At 44.2% G+C, this 13,630-nt stretch overlaps 1 protein-coding gene across 1 annotated transcript; it reads right to left on the reverse strand.

The window, feature by feature from the left end:
• Positions 1–5,715: 5,715 nt before the first annotated feature.
• On the reverse strand, positions 5,716–7,707 carry LOC148203358 (uncharacterized). Its single transcript, XM_088107553.1, has 2 exons — positions 6,813–7,707; positions 5,716–6,734 (listed from the first exon to the last, which is right to left on the reverse strand). Exons 1-2 carry the CDS (start codon positions 7,705–7,707, stop codon positions 5,716–5,718), a joined length of 1,914 nt encoding a protein of 637 aa, XP_087963679.1.
• Between the last annotated feature and the right edge of the window lie 5,923 nt (positions 7,708–13,630).

Here is a 13,630-nt window from a genome sequence, read left to right on the forward strand (position 1 = left end):
TACGCACGATTTGATCAGGCAATTGCAGGCGCAAATTGAGGCACAAGCACAAACCATGCAGGAGACTCAACGTAAACACGCAGAGGAGATAGCCGCGCTGCGAGCACAGATCCCCGCAACAGAGTTATCTGCCTCCAACAGACAGGAGGATAACGAAGCCAGTCATCATGGGAGAGCCTCTGAACGAGCCGGTGGAGGAAGGAGGGGGCCTACTCCTATGCGCCTCACTAACCTGCTTCCATTCACAGAGGCCATCATGCAAGCAACCATGCCGGACAAGCCCCCTCCAACTCTGGAACGCTACAATGGCTCTGAAGATCCAGATGACCATTTACGTAATTTTATAGATGCCATGGCATTCTATACTGACAGCGATCCGGTGATATGCAGAGCTTTCTCCTTATCCCTTAAAGGGGAAGCTCTAGAATGGTTCCATAAACTCCCCCGTAATTCCATAGATTGTTTTGCAACCGTCGAATCTTTATTCCGAAAACAGTACGCAGCCAATAAAAAACCAGCGATGACTGCTACTGAGCTTGTCCATACCAGGCAAGAGAAAGATGAGACCCTGAAAGCTTTCATGCAGCGGTACATCGAGACGGCCCGGCGCGTGCCAGATATTACTCCCACCTTTATCATCAGCAACCTGTCGTCCTGCCTAAGGCCAGGACAAGTCTCAGAACAATTATATGCTGACCCTCCAGCATCCATGGAGGAACTCCAATCCACGATGGCGAAATTCATCCGCATCGAAGATCACCGTAACTCCAGGAGGAAACACCAGCAAGATGCCCCTAACCGTGAAACAGGAAAACCAACGAAACGACCCCCCAATGACTACAGACCAGATCGACCACCTAGGAAGGAGTCGGGGTGGACGTCTAAATACGATCGCTACACGACTCTCAACGCACCAAGGGCGAGGGTGCTAGAAGAGGCCTTACACGCCGAACTTCTCACCGTGCGGCGGAGTGCCACCCCAAAGAACGCGGATAACAGCAAAACTTGCCGGTTCCACATGAACCGTGGGCACGACACGGACGAATGTAACGCAGTAAGAGACGAGTTAGAACGACTCATTCGTGCAGGTTATCTCCAGACTTACGTCAAGGAGAGAGTTTCCGCTAGAGCAACAACTCCTCGCCGAAGAGATCCTCCTAGGCGCAGTCCCCAGCGATCTCCCCCTAAAGATGATCGACACCGTAGGCGATCGCGCAGTCCACCTCGACGCACAGAGAGAGAGCGCTCAGTCCGAGGCCGCATCGACACCATATCTGGTGGTTTTGCGGGGGGAGGCGTGTCGGCTTCGGCGAGGAAGCGACATTTGAGACAGTTGAAGTCGGTCCATATGGTCGAGCGACAGGCTCGGTCGATCCCTGACATCACGTTCACGAACGCTGACTTCCATGCCCCCGATCCTGATCATGATGATCCTATGGTCATCACAGCTAATATAGCTCGGTATGATGTCAGCAAGGTCCTCGTCGACCAAGGAAGCTCGGTCAACATTTTATATTGGTCCACTTTTCAGAAAATGGACCTATCTGAGGACCTCATCGCCCCGTTTAATGAGCAGATTGTCGGATTCTCAGGAGAACGGGTCGATACCAGGGGATACCTTGACCTGCGAACTCGGCTCGGAACGAGTCGAGAGGCACCAGAACTTCGAGTTCGATTCCTGCTGGTCGAGGCAAATGCATCATACAACGCCCTGCTAGGACGACCTTGTCTGAACGCGTTTGGGGCAATCGTATCTACTCCTCACCTCGCCATGAAGTTCCCAACAGACCATGGTGGCATTTGTACTGTGAGGGCCGATCAGCGCACAGCTCGACAGTGCTATGTCGCCGGGTTAAAAATCACTCCCTTCGTCCCAACCAGAAGGACAAAAGGACCCGAGGCAGCGGCAGCCGATTTAGACCCCCGCACCAACGTAGACGAGCGTCTACATCCGCAAGGCGAAGTCAAACTCCTGTCCTTAACGACAGACACATCCAAAACCACTAGCATTGGCGGAGACCTCACCTCCAGCGAAGAGCACGATTTGGGACGCATTCTACGGAACAACGCAGACTTGTTCGCATGGACAGCTGCTGATATGCCAGGCATCCATCCCGGGGTCATGGCCCACAAGTTATCCATCTTCCGAGAGGCACGACCTGTCGCCCAGAAGAAGCGACGAGTCGGGGAAGAGAAACGCCAGGCTATCCAAGCTGAGGTTGGAAAACTGCTGAATGCCCAATTCATCAGAGAATTGACGTACACTACGTGGCTGTCAAACGTAGTTATGGTCAAAAAGTCCAACGGCCAATGGAGAATGTGTGTCGATTTCACCGATCTTAACAAGGCATGTCCTAAAGACTCGTACCCCTTACCCAGCATCGATCGTCTGGTAGATGGAGCTTCAGGTCATGTAATACTAAGCTTCCTCGACGCTTACTCAGGCTATAACCAGATCCCGATGTACGAGCCCGATCAAAGCAAGACAGCCTTTATTACCGAACGCGCTAATTACTGTTATGAAGTAATGCCGTTTGGGTTGAAGAACGCCGGAGCTACTTATCAGCGCCTTATGGACAAAGTTTTCCATCACCAGATTGGGCGATGCATGGATGTATATGTCGATGACATGGTTATCCGCAGCAACTCTGTCGAACAGCACCTGCAAGATTTGAAGGAGGTTTTTGCCCAGCTCCGACGGTACAGCATGCGCCTCAATCCTACCAAGTGTACCTTCGGCGTCCCCGCAGGAAAATTCTTAGGTTTCATGCTCACACGTCGAGGTATTGAAGCCAACCCCGACAAGTGCAAAGCCGTGCTCGACATGCCAGCTCCAACGACCCTACGAGAAGTACAACGTCTTGTAGGTCGCCTTACCGCCCTGTCCAGATTTATTCCAAGGCTGGCTGAATACATTAAACCCATCCTGAAGAATTTGAAAAAGGGCTCCACCCAACACTGGGACAATGATTGCGAGACTGCATTCAGCACTGTCAAGCACATCTTGACCAGTCCTCCAATTATGGCCCGACCGGACGAGGGATCCGACTTACAGCTGTATCTTGCAGCCTCCCCGTATGCGATTAGCGCCGCCTTGATACAAGAGACACCCTCCCTTAAATTGATCTACTTCATCAGTCGTTCTTTGCAGGGGGCCGAGGAACGCTATTCCCGCATTGAGAAGTTTGCCTTGGCGTTGCTCACAGCTTCCCGCCGGCTTCGACCATACTTCCAGAGCCATCAAGTGATAGTCCGCACAGATCAACCCATCGCCAAGATCCTCCGCAAGCCAGACTTAGCAGGACGCATGGTTGCTTGGTCAGTGGAACTGTCAGAATTCGGCCTTCGCTACGAGCCCCGCGGATCTGTCAAGGGTCAACATTTGGCAGATTTCGCAGCCGAATTAACACCTGCACCAGAGAACTGCACGACAAAATGGCTCCTCAGCGTGGATGGTTCCTCTGACAAAAAGGGGGGAGGAGCCGGTGTCGTCTTAGAGGGGCCAGATGATGTGGTCCTAGAGCAAGCCATCATATTCCAGTTTCCAACTAGCAACAACCAAGCCGAGTACGAAGCCTTAATTGCTGGCCTATCCCTGGCTAGGGAGTTGTCGGTCGAGCGTTTAGAGTGTCGGATGGACTCGAAATTGGTCGTCAACCATGTCAATGGAATCTATCAAGTCAAGGACAATCAGCTATTGCGTTACTACCACAAGGTTCAGACTTTACTCCGCAATTTTGTCGAAGTTAATGTCATCCATGTACCCAGGGAGCAAAACGTAAGAGCGGACCTGTTGTCCAAATTAACTCATTCTAAGGAGCGAGCGCAGTTATCCTCAATCATTAGAATGACACTCGACCGCCCTGTGGTGGAAGCTTTTGTCACTAATGTGTCGACACCTATAACAGACTGGCGGCAGAAAGTGAAAGACCTCATGGAGCGACAGGACAAAGGCGTTAGCATTACCGCGGCTGATTCCAAACACATTGCGCGCTTTGTGTGTATAGGCGACGACCTATATCGTCGCGGCCATAGCACTCCTCTGCTGAAATGCCTCTCGGAAGAAGAGGCTGACTATGTGTTGCGCGAACTGCACACAGGGATGTGTGGATTTCACTCTGGTAAACGGACATTAAGAGGACGTATTCTTCGCGCCGGATATTACTGGCCTACTCTCGACCGCGACTGCGAGACATTCGTCAAGAAATGCCTTTCCTGCCAAGCACATGGTCACGACCTCCGTGCACCTCCTGAAGACTTACACAATATTGTCTCTCCCTGGCCGTTCGCCCAGTGGGGTCTCGACATACTTGGACCACTGCCGATCGCCAAAGCGCAAAACAAGTTCCTCCTCGTGGCAGTTGACTACTTCACAAAATGGATAGAAGCGGAGCCGCTGTCCGTCATCAGCGCCCAGCGAGTGCAGAAGTTCATTTGGCGTCTCATCTGTCGGTTCGGTCTCCCTCAGAAGATCATCACCGACAACGGTCGCCAATTCATCGAACGCAAATTAGAGGATTACCTCACCAGTTTGGGAATTAAGCATGTCACGTCATCTGTCGAGCACCCTCAAACCAACGGCCAAGCCGAGGCCGCAAATAAAGCCATTTTGACAGAGTTAAAAAAGCGACTCGGTGAAGCCAAGAGTTTATGGGTGGAGGAGCTACCCGAGGTCCTGTGGGCATACAGATGTACTCCCCATGGATCTACGGGGGACACGCCATTCAACTTAACCTATGGCACTGACGCCATGCTTCCAGTCGAGGTGGGCGAGCCTTCATTGAGGCGCCAAATCACTGATATGTCCCTTAATGAAGAGCAATTACGGACAAATCTCGACGTCCTTCCTGAACGACGTGAGGTTGCCACCATTCACGCAGAGGCCCAAAAGCGCATGCTATCTCGACGATACAATACCAAGGTCAAACCCAGAACCTTCAAAAGCGGCGATTTGGTGTGGCGGAAGCGGGGAGAAGCTCGGAAGAATCGAGCCCATGGCAAACTCGCAGCTAACTGGGAGGGACCCTTTCGGGTTGCGGAGGACATGTCGAACGGCGCATATCGTCTCCAACTTCTAGATGGCCACCCAGTTCCCAACACTTGGAACGCCACTCACCTTAAATATTACTTTAGTTAACATCCATTTCTTGTTTATGCTTCTTACAACACTATCAACTTCAATTATCAAATAAACATTATATTTCATCATGATTATTGCTTAGATTCATTTATCACTACTCTAGTGTCGAGTCCCAGGGTTGTCGTACCAGACACTTCCATACACAAAGGGGATGAAAGCAATCTCACTGGCCGATGTTCACTCTTGAACACCCAGTCTGTTCGGGACGCGCTCCCACTGGCCGATGTTCACCCTTGAACACCCAGTCTATTCGGGATACACTCCCACTCACTGGCCGATGTTCACCCTTGAACACCCAGTCTATTCGGGATACACTCCCATTGGCCGATGTTCACCCTTGAACACCCAATATTTTCCTCACTCGACTATCGTTCTCCACTGTCACACAAGGCGCTATCAATACACTCGACATTCACACTTAGCGATCACTACAGCAAATCAATCGCCAAAACAGCTAAGTTAAACGAACAGAGCACTTTATTTCAATGATTACGCATTCGTGAATAATCCAAGTTTAAACATTCATAGTCGTCAATCAAATACTCAAGTATGTATACGCAGATCATTACTACTTCCTACTCTATTACAATTGGGGGTGCGTCGCCTTCAACAGCTTCAGCAGTCTCTTTGACAGGCTCGTCAGCTTCCCTTGCTCCCTCAGGCTCATTGTTGGCGACCTCCTCTTCATTCTCTTCCCCCTCCAGGACAGCGTCATCCGGAATTTCCTTCAAAGGCTTCAGATGACCTTCATGCACATCTTTCCGGACGTCAAATTCAGCTCCTTTGGTTGATACCTGAAGCAAGTGCTCGACTTGCCTCAAGGCCTTCCTGAAACCTTTCTTATGTTCGTCCATGATTGCATCCTTCAACTCCTCGATCAACTCATTTTTTTCAAAGATCTCTACCTTTAGTGCGTTTCTCTCTCGGGCCACTAACAACATTGAGTTCTTCGCTTTATCCAGATCCCTACCCATCTGATCACGTTCTTGTTGGAGGGCCACACCAGCTTCTCGAGTCTTATTCAACAATGTCTCGCCCTCCTTCAGCATTTGTTCACTACGCTTCTGTCTGGCCTCACAGCCCGCATGGATCTCGGCGAGCTCTTTCAGCTGGGCGCGCACCTTCTCTAACTCAGACCGCATCTGACCCCTATCCGAGGCATACGCTAGATGCCAAGCCAACGCTTGTGCTCGTGTGTTCATCTCTAGTAAGCCTTCAGCAATCTGTTGCTCGCTCATGTTTTCGATCACCTTCTTCTCTGAAACATCCAAGTTGAGGTCTACCCTATGACCAGGCATGAAGGCACGATCCCATATGCCCTGCGGCAGGGGGCGTTCATTTTCTTCAACCACCTCCTTACTTTTCTTTGCTGCCTCGCGGTTGATGTCGCCTGTCTTGGATTTCCTTTTGCGCACGAGAGGCACCTCAGCTAATGTCGTCTCCGCAGCCGCTGCCACCACGACGGGAGGTGGACCAGATGGTGGCACCGGAGGGCATTGTTGCCCAGCGGACGACCCTGGACGATTACCTTCATCCCTCTCATCGTCGATGGTCTGAAACCAACTGCGACCACTTCCTTTCCTCCCCATTATCTCTGCAAAACACCAAAACCCATCCAGCATGGTCAGCAACAACATAACAAGTTACACAAATGATAAGCAAAGACACATACCAAACACCCTCGCCCCTGCGTCGTCGAACTCGAGGCAATTAATAAGCTGACGAGACGAAAGGGGGCGTGGCAACGCAGTCAACACACTCAACGCCTCTAATTCTTCAACCGTCATCTTATCCTCTGGCCAAGAGGTGAATCTCAGCGGGTCCTGCGTCCAGTACAGGGGAAATCTAGGGTTCCCCTCACCATCGAAAAAATACTGTCGACCGACAGCGGTAATCGACACCTTAAAAAATTTTTCTTTGAAATTCCTATATGATTGCAGATATAGCTCTAACAGCGCGTTACCCGGCTCCGAAATCAATGACACCCATCCCTTTGTGGCTACTGGTCGACATCTAAAGAAATGCAGAAACAAACCTACCGTGGGCCTAATAGCTAGTGCCCGACACACTATGGCGAAAGCCTGCACATACGCCCAACTATTGGGGTGCAACTGACTCGGTGCAACGTTTAGGGTACGCAGAACATCCATTTGGAAGCTGGTAAAAGGCAGCCTCACATACAAATCGTAGAATAACACAGAATAAAAATAAAAGAATTCCTCAGAAGCATTCTCCCTCCCATGGCACACTCTCTCATCATCCCGGCAAGCTATCAATTTTATACAAGTTTGATACCCTAGGGTTCGCAACACGCAGCTATTTTCAATCCAGTCTGCTAACACAACCCTACTCCTAAATTGGCTTCTAAGTTCTTTTACCTCACGCGCCGCCCAGGCGTACTCATCTCCACTAATCGGAGATATTATACGCCCCCCCGGTCCTTCACCACACACATTTCCATATGTAAAAGCCTCCTCCCCAAAAGGCAATGTGGTAATTTCAAGACATTCCGCCGTAGATGACGGCCCCGGCGTCCCGCCCCCAATGTTCTGCCCCTTTCCTTCCATAGTCAACACTAAACAAACTAAGATGAAGGAGATTTTAGGGTTACCTGGTAACGTCTCGTAACAGGGTAAGCAGTGAGGATAGAAGAGAAACAATCTCGCTCAGGATGCACACTGTCAAACTCTGTTCCTCCGCAAAAGTGAATAACCTCCTTCTGAATCGTGCTGAAGAAGCCAAACCGTTTAATCGTCAGGCGCCGTCCGATCCTTTCTAATCTAACGGCTACTACGACGCGTCCCCTCACTTCCCTACAGGAGCGGGAAAACCCAAAATTCGTAACGCCCCGTACAGCTGTCATACACTTCACACATTACTTAAAAGTCCTTCATAACTCTGTCATCACCCATTTACTCGGACTTGGGGGGCATGTACTATAGGATACCTAATCCTCCAACTGTCGACCAATAACCCGACGACAATTAAACCAATGCAGGACATTCTCATGCCCGTAATGACATCCGACCACTTAGTGTGGTCGACCACTAGACAACCGACTATAATAACATACGACCATGTGGCGTTGTCGACCAGTTGAGGCTCGACAATCGACACGTCGTCCGCCCAGATCGACACGCATGATGATCGACATACAATATGCGACATCGTGATCTAGCGGTTACAAATAAACAGTTACGCATATTGGCTAACAAGCGCCGTGAATCATGGAAGTACTTGACTCAATATCTAGCAGTTATAACTTATAGATAGCCAACTCCAGTAACCACCCGAGATTTCAGGTAAACGGTTTATTTTACTCCTTTAAATACACACAGCATACCAGAAAAAAGGTACGTTTTTCCCCTAAGAGAAAATTAAGAAAGATTCAGTTGCTCTAACCAAGACCATTATTGACTTGAGCGTCGGAGTGCCTTTGCAGGTACCCAGCCCACCGTACTCAGAGCTTTGGAGAAGAGAGAAAGACGACACAGTGAAAGCAACACAGAGAAGGAAGAAAGTAAGGTTGTTAGGTTCGTATCTTGGTCCCTACATCCCTACCGAAACAACTTTTAAGTTAGATATGTTGTATTTATAGATCTCGTAAAGCATACGTTATTGACAATCTAGACAAACATACATTTTGTTTATGTCTACATATTTGAAGATCATTTACAAAAAAAATATGAGTGTGCTTAATCCTATAAACAACTACAAGAAAAAGACATCACAAATTTATAGTTCATTATATGATATTGCATAAGAAAATTACAATCACAGTTTATTAATACACATGTTTATCTCTTCATTTTAAGCTCAATACATAAATTTAGGAGGTGCCAAAAAAATTAAAATTAAATAATTTGATTGTGGTATTACAATACAATATATAAGGGATGCATCTTTCCATCCTGAAATATGTTTTGTGCTGTTGTGTGTATAAATAAATTAACAATAGGGTTTTTTTAAATTTGATTTAAGTTGTATCTTAATAAACAAAAAAAAAATTGAACCAAAAAACAATTTGAGAAATAATTTTTAGCAGCACTGAAGATAAGATACTAACATGATGAAATTAGAGGAGTAATAATTTTAGAAAAAAATTGAAGAAAATAAGATAGACTAAAAGTAAATAGTAAAATAAAAGTAAGAGCATGAGATGTTAATTATTTGAAAAATGTTTCTTTGACAACAAAATTTTGCCAACTATTTGATAACTACACGTGTTGCAATTTCATTGGTTGATTTTTAAAAGGTTTGAAAAAAGTTGTTTTTTGGCGAGGGCATATTTGGAAAGAAAATTTAGAATGTCCCTTTCATTTCAAATTTCCCTCTTCTTCCTTTTTAGCTTTGCTCGTCACTCTCTCTCGACCATTGAACGACGCTCATCACCACTCTCTCTCATCTTCTTCCTTTATGTCTTTGCTCGTCATTCTCTCTCGACCATTGAACGACGCTCTCAGTCCATCATTTGAGTTGATTTTTTCTCTCTCGTCTTCTTCCTTTTTGCCTTTACTCGTCACTCTCTCGACTATTGAACGATGCTCTTAGTCCTCCATTTGAGTTATATTTTTCTCTCTTTGCACGTCGTTGTATCTCCACCATTGTCCGCACATTTCTCTCTTTTGACGTCGCTCTCGCTCCATTGGTTGCAGTTGCATCTCTATTTCACACTCGCTCCATCGCATTGTGGTTGGCATTATTTTAAAAAAACAAGAATCAACTCATTTGGAGTTCGGTGAAGAAAGTTATGAGCAAAACAACCAGCATAGGTCAGAGGTGGCATTAATGTATAAAACGTTAACTTTAAGGAATTAACTGCACCTACTCAGATGCCCAAAAATCACAAATTAGTAGTCATTGGAAAGAGTTTTGAGTATATTTTCTAATAAAAAAAGAATCACGTCATTTGGAGGTTTGTGGGAAAAGTTATGTTTAAAATAGTCAGCAAAGGTCAAAGTTGACAGCATGTTATCTCACTTAAATTGCCTTTGGGGAGTAACGTTCTCACAGCTGGGTTCAAGACTTAGCTAACATGATCATCACACCAACATTGCGTCTTTCCCCACTAAGGACTGCCCAAAAGATAGCCTTCAGGCTCTACTCACACTTAAACATTAAAAGGAACTCTCATCCATTCAAGAAATATGAAAAAATTACGTAAAATGTCTTTGGCTACTTATGTGGCCACAGGTGGCTCCTGCCGCACAAGTTTCTGTACAAAACCATATTTTTGTTTGTGTAATCGTTTACGGGGTTCTTGTAATCGATTACAATGGCCAAAAAGGCCTACACTTGATTACCAAGGCATAATTTGAAAGGTCTTTGAGTATAGATTCCAACAAAACAAGAATCAAATCATTTGGAGTTCAGTGGAGAAAGTTAAGAGCAAAACAACTAGCAAAGGTTAGAGTTGGTAGGAATATATAAAACGTTAAATTTAAGGATTAAACTGTACCTACTCAGATGTTCAAAAATTACAAATTAATAGTCATTAAAAAGCTTTTTGAGTCTAGTTTCTAATAAAAAAAAGAATCGCATCATTTGGAGGTCAGTGGGAAAAGTTATCATTAAAATAGCGAGCAAAGAAAGTTCACAACATATTAACTTGGTCATGACACCAACATTGGGTCTTTCCTCCACCAAGGGCTTCCCAAAACCTAGTTTTTAGGCTCTAATCACACTTAAACATTAAAAAGAACTCTCATCCATTCAAGAAATATGAAAAAATTACGTAAAATGTATTTGGCTACTTATGTGCCCACAACTGGCTCCTACAACAGAAGTTTTTGTACAAAACAATATTTTTGTTCGTGTGATCGTTTATAGGGTCCATGTAATCGATTACAATGACCAAAAAGGCCTAAACTTGATTACCAAGGCATAATTTGAAAGGTCTTTGAGTCTATATTCCAACAAAACAAGAATCAACTCATTTGGAGTTCGGTGAAGAAAGTTAAGAGCAAAACAACCAGCAAAGGTCAGAGTTGGAAGGAATATATAAACCGTTAACTTTAAGGAATAAATTGTACCTACTCAGATGTCCAAAAATTATACATTAGTAGTCATTGGAAAGCTTTTTGAGTCTAGTTTCTAATAAAAAAAAAGAATCGCATCATTTGGAGGTCGGTGGTAAAAGTTATCATTAAAATAGCGAGCAAAGGTCAAAGTTCACAACATGTTAACTTGGTCATGACACCAACATTGGGTCTTTCCTCCACTAAGGGCTTCCCAAAACCTAGTTTTTAGGCTCTACTCACACTTAAATATTAAAAAGAACTCTCATCCATTCAAGAAATATGAAAAAACTACGTAAAATTTCTTTGGCTACTTATGTGCCCACAGTTGACTCCTACAGCACAAGTTTTTGTACAAAACCATATTTTTGTTTGTGTAATCGTTTACAGGGTCCTTGTAATCGATTACAATGGCCAAAAAGGCCTAAAATTGATTACCAAGGCATAATTTGAAAGATCTTTGAGTCTATATTCCAACAAAATAGGAATCAACTCATTTGCAGTTCGGTGGAGAAAGTTAAGAGCAAAACAACCAGCAAAGGTAAGAGTTGGCAGGAATATATAAACTGTTAACTTTAAGGAATAAATTGTACCTACTTAGATGTCCAAAAATTATAAATTAGTAGTCATTGGAAATATTTTTGAGTCTAGTTTCTAATAAAAAAAGAATCGCATCATTTGGAGGTCGGTGGGAAAAGTTATCATTAAAATAGCCAGCAAAGGTCAAAGTTCATAACATGTTATCTCACTCAAATTGTTTTGGCTACTTATGTGCCCACAACTGGGTCCTACAGCACAAGTTTTTGTACAAAACCAGATTTTTATTCTTGTAATCGTTTACAAGGCCCTTGTAATCGATTACATGAACAAAAATATGGTTTTGTACTAAAACTTGTGCTGCATGAGCCAACCGTGGGCACAAAGGTAGCCAAATACATTTTACGTAATTTTTTAATATTTTTTGAATGGATGAGAGTTCTTTTTAATATTTAAGTGTGAGTAGATCCTAGAAACTGGATTTTGGACAATCCTTGGTGGAGGAAAGACCCAATGTTGGTGTCTTGACCAAGTTAGGCAAAGTCCTGAAACAAGTGTAGGTCATTTTGTACCTTGTAATTGATTACAAGGGCCTTGTAATCGATTACAAGGTACAAAATGGCTTAACTTGTTTAAGACTTTACCTAACTTGGTCATGACACCAACATTCGGTCTTTCCTCCACCATGGACTGTCCAAACCTCAGTTTTGAGGGTCTACTCACACTTAAAAACTGAAAATACCTCTCATCCATTCAAGAAATATCAAAAAATTACTTAAAATATCTTTGGCTACCTGTGTGCCCACAACTAGCTCCTACAGCATAGGTTTTTGTACAAAACCAGATTTTTGTTCGTGTAATCGATTACAAGGGTCTTGTAAACGATTACACGAACAAAAATTTGGTTTTGTACAAAAACTTGTGCTGCAAGATCCAGCTGTGGGCACATAAGTAGCTAAAGACAATTTGAGTGAGATAACATGCCGTCAACTTTGACCTTTGTAGCTATTTTAATGATAATTTTTCCCACCGACCTCCAAATGATGCGATTCTTTTTTATTAGAAACTAGACTTAAAAATCTTTCCAATGACTACTAATTTATAATTTTTGGACATCTGGTACAATTTATTCCTTAAAGTTAACACTTTATATATTCCTGCTAACTCTTATCTTTGCTGGTTGTTTTGCTCTTAACTTTCTATACCGAACTCGAAATGAGTTGATTCTTGTTTTGTTGGAATCTAGACTCAAAGAGCTTTCGAATGACTACTAACCCATAACTTTTAGACCACTGTACTAGATGCAGTTAATTTCCCAAAAACAACGTTTTTCTAAGCTTCCTAAATGAGTTTACTTTTAGTTATTGTTTGATGTTTCTTATTTTAGATGGGTGAGTGAGTTTAATGGTCATGGGTGATGTTTAGTGCATCAATGAAAACATTAAGTTATTGAATTGTTGAGAAAAAAAGGTCATTTAGGTGCTTTCATGTAAGTTAGATGAGGTCCATGAGCATTGGTGGCCATTTTCTACCTTAGCAATCGATTACAAGGGTATTGTAATCTATTACTAAAGACCAGAGGGCCATTTGTACAAAATTTTCAACTATACTCCCCTCAGCTGGATGAACAACACTCCCCATGAAGGGTTTTGCTACGTTTTTGCTCATTTTGTTTCCAGTTTTTTAGATGAGTGAGTAAGTTGAATGTGAATGGTTATTTCTTAAGTGCAATGATGGTAAACCATTTTAACATTCAATGATGACCACATAGCTTCATTGTATTCCATTACTATTAACCTGACCATGTTCATTACAATGATACCATTATACATTAATCATAAAAAATAATACAGTCATCTTAAAAAATAATACAATTATCTTTATTAAGCACACATCGATCTCCTTGAACTCTACAAATTCTTCTCTAGAAAAAAAA

Source organism: Vigna umbellata, chromosome 2 (genome assembly GCF_029865625.1).
Source record: "Vigna umbellata cultivar VRB3 chromosome 2, Vumbellata_1.0, whole genome shotgun sequence".
NCBI classification, from domain to species: Eukaryota; Viridiplantae; Streptophyta; class Magnoliopsida; order Fabales; family Fabaceae; genus Vigna; species Vigna umbellata.

What these genes read in the sequence shown, in the direction of transcription:
- LOC148203358 (XM_088107553.1), bottom strand. Translation starts at nt 7,707, where the DNA reads ATGGAAGGAAAGGGGCAGAACATTGGGGGCGGGACGCCGGGGCCGTCA. An exon ending in CGCAGGGGCGAGGGTGTTTG is followed by an intron (nt 6,735 to 6,812) that starts GTATGTGTCTTT and finishes GGTGTTTTGCAG; the next exon opens with AGATAATGGGGAGGAAAGGA.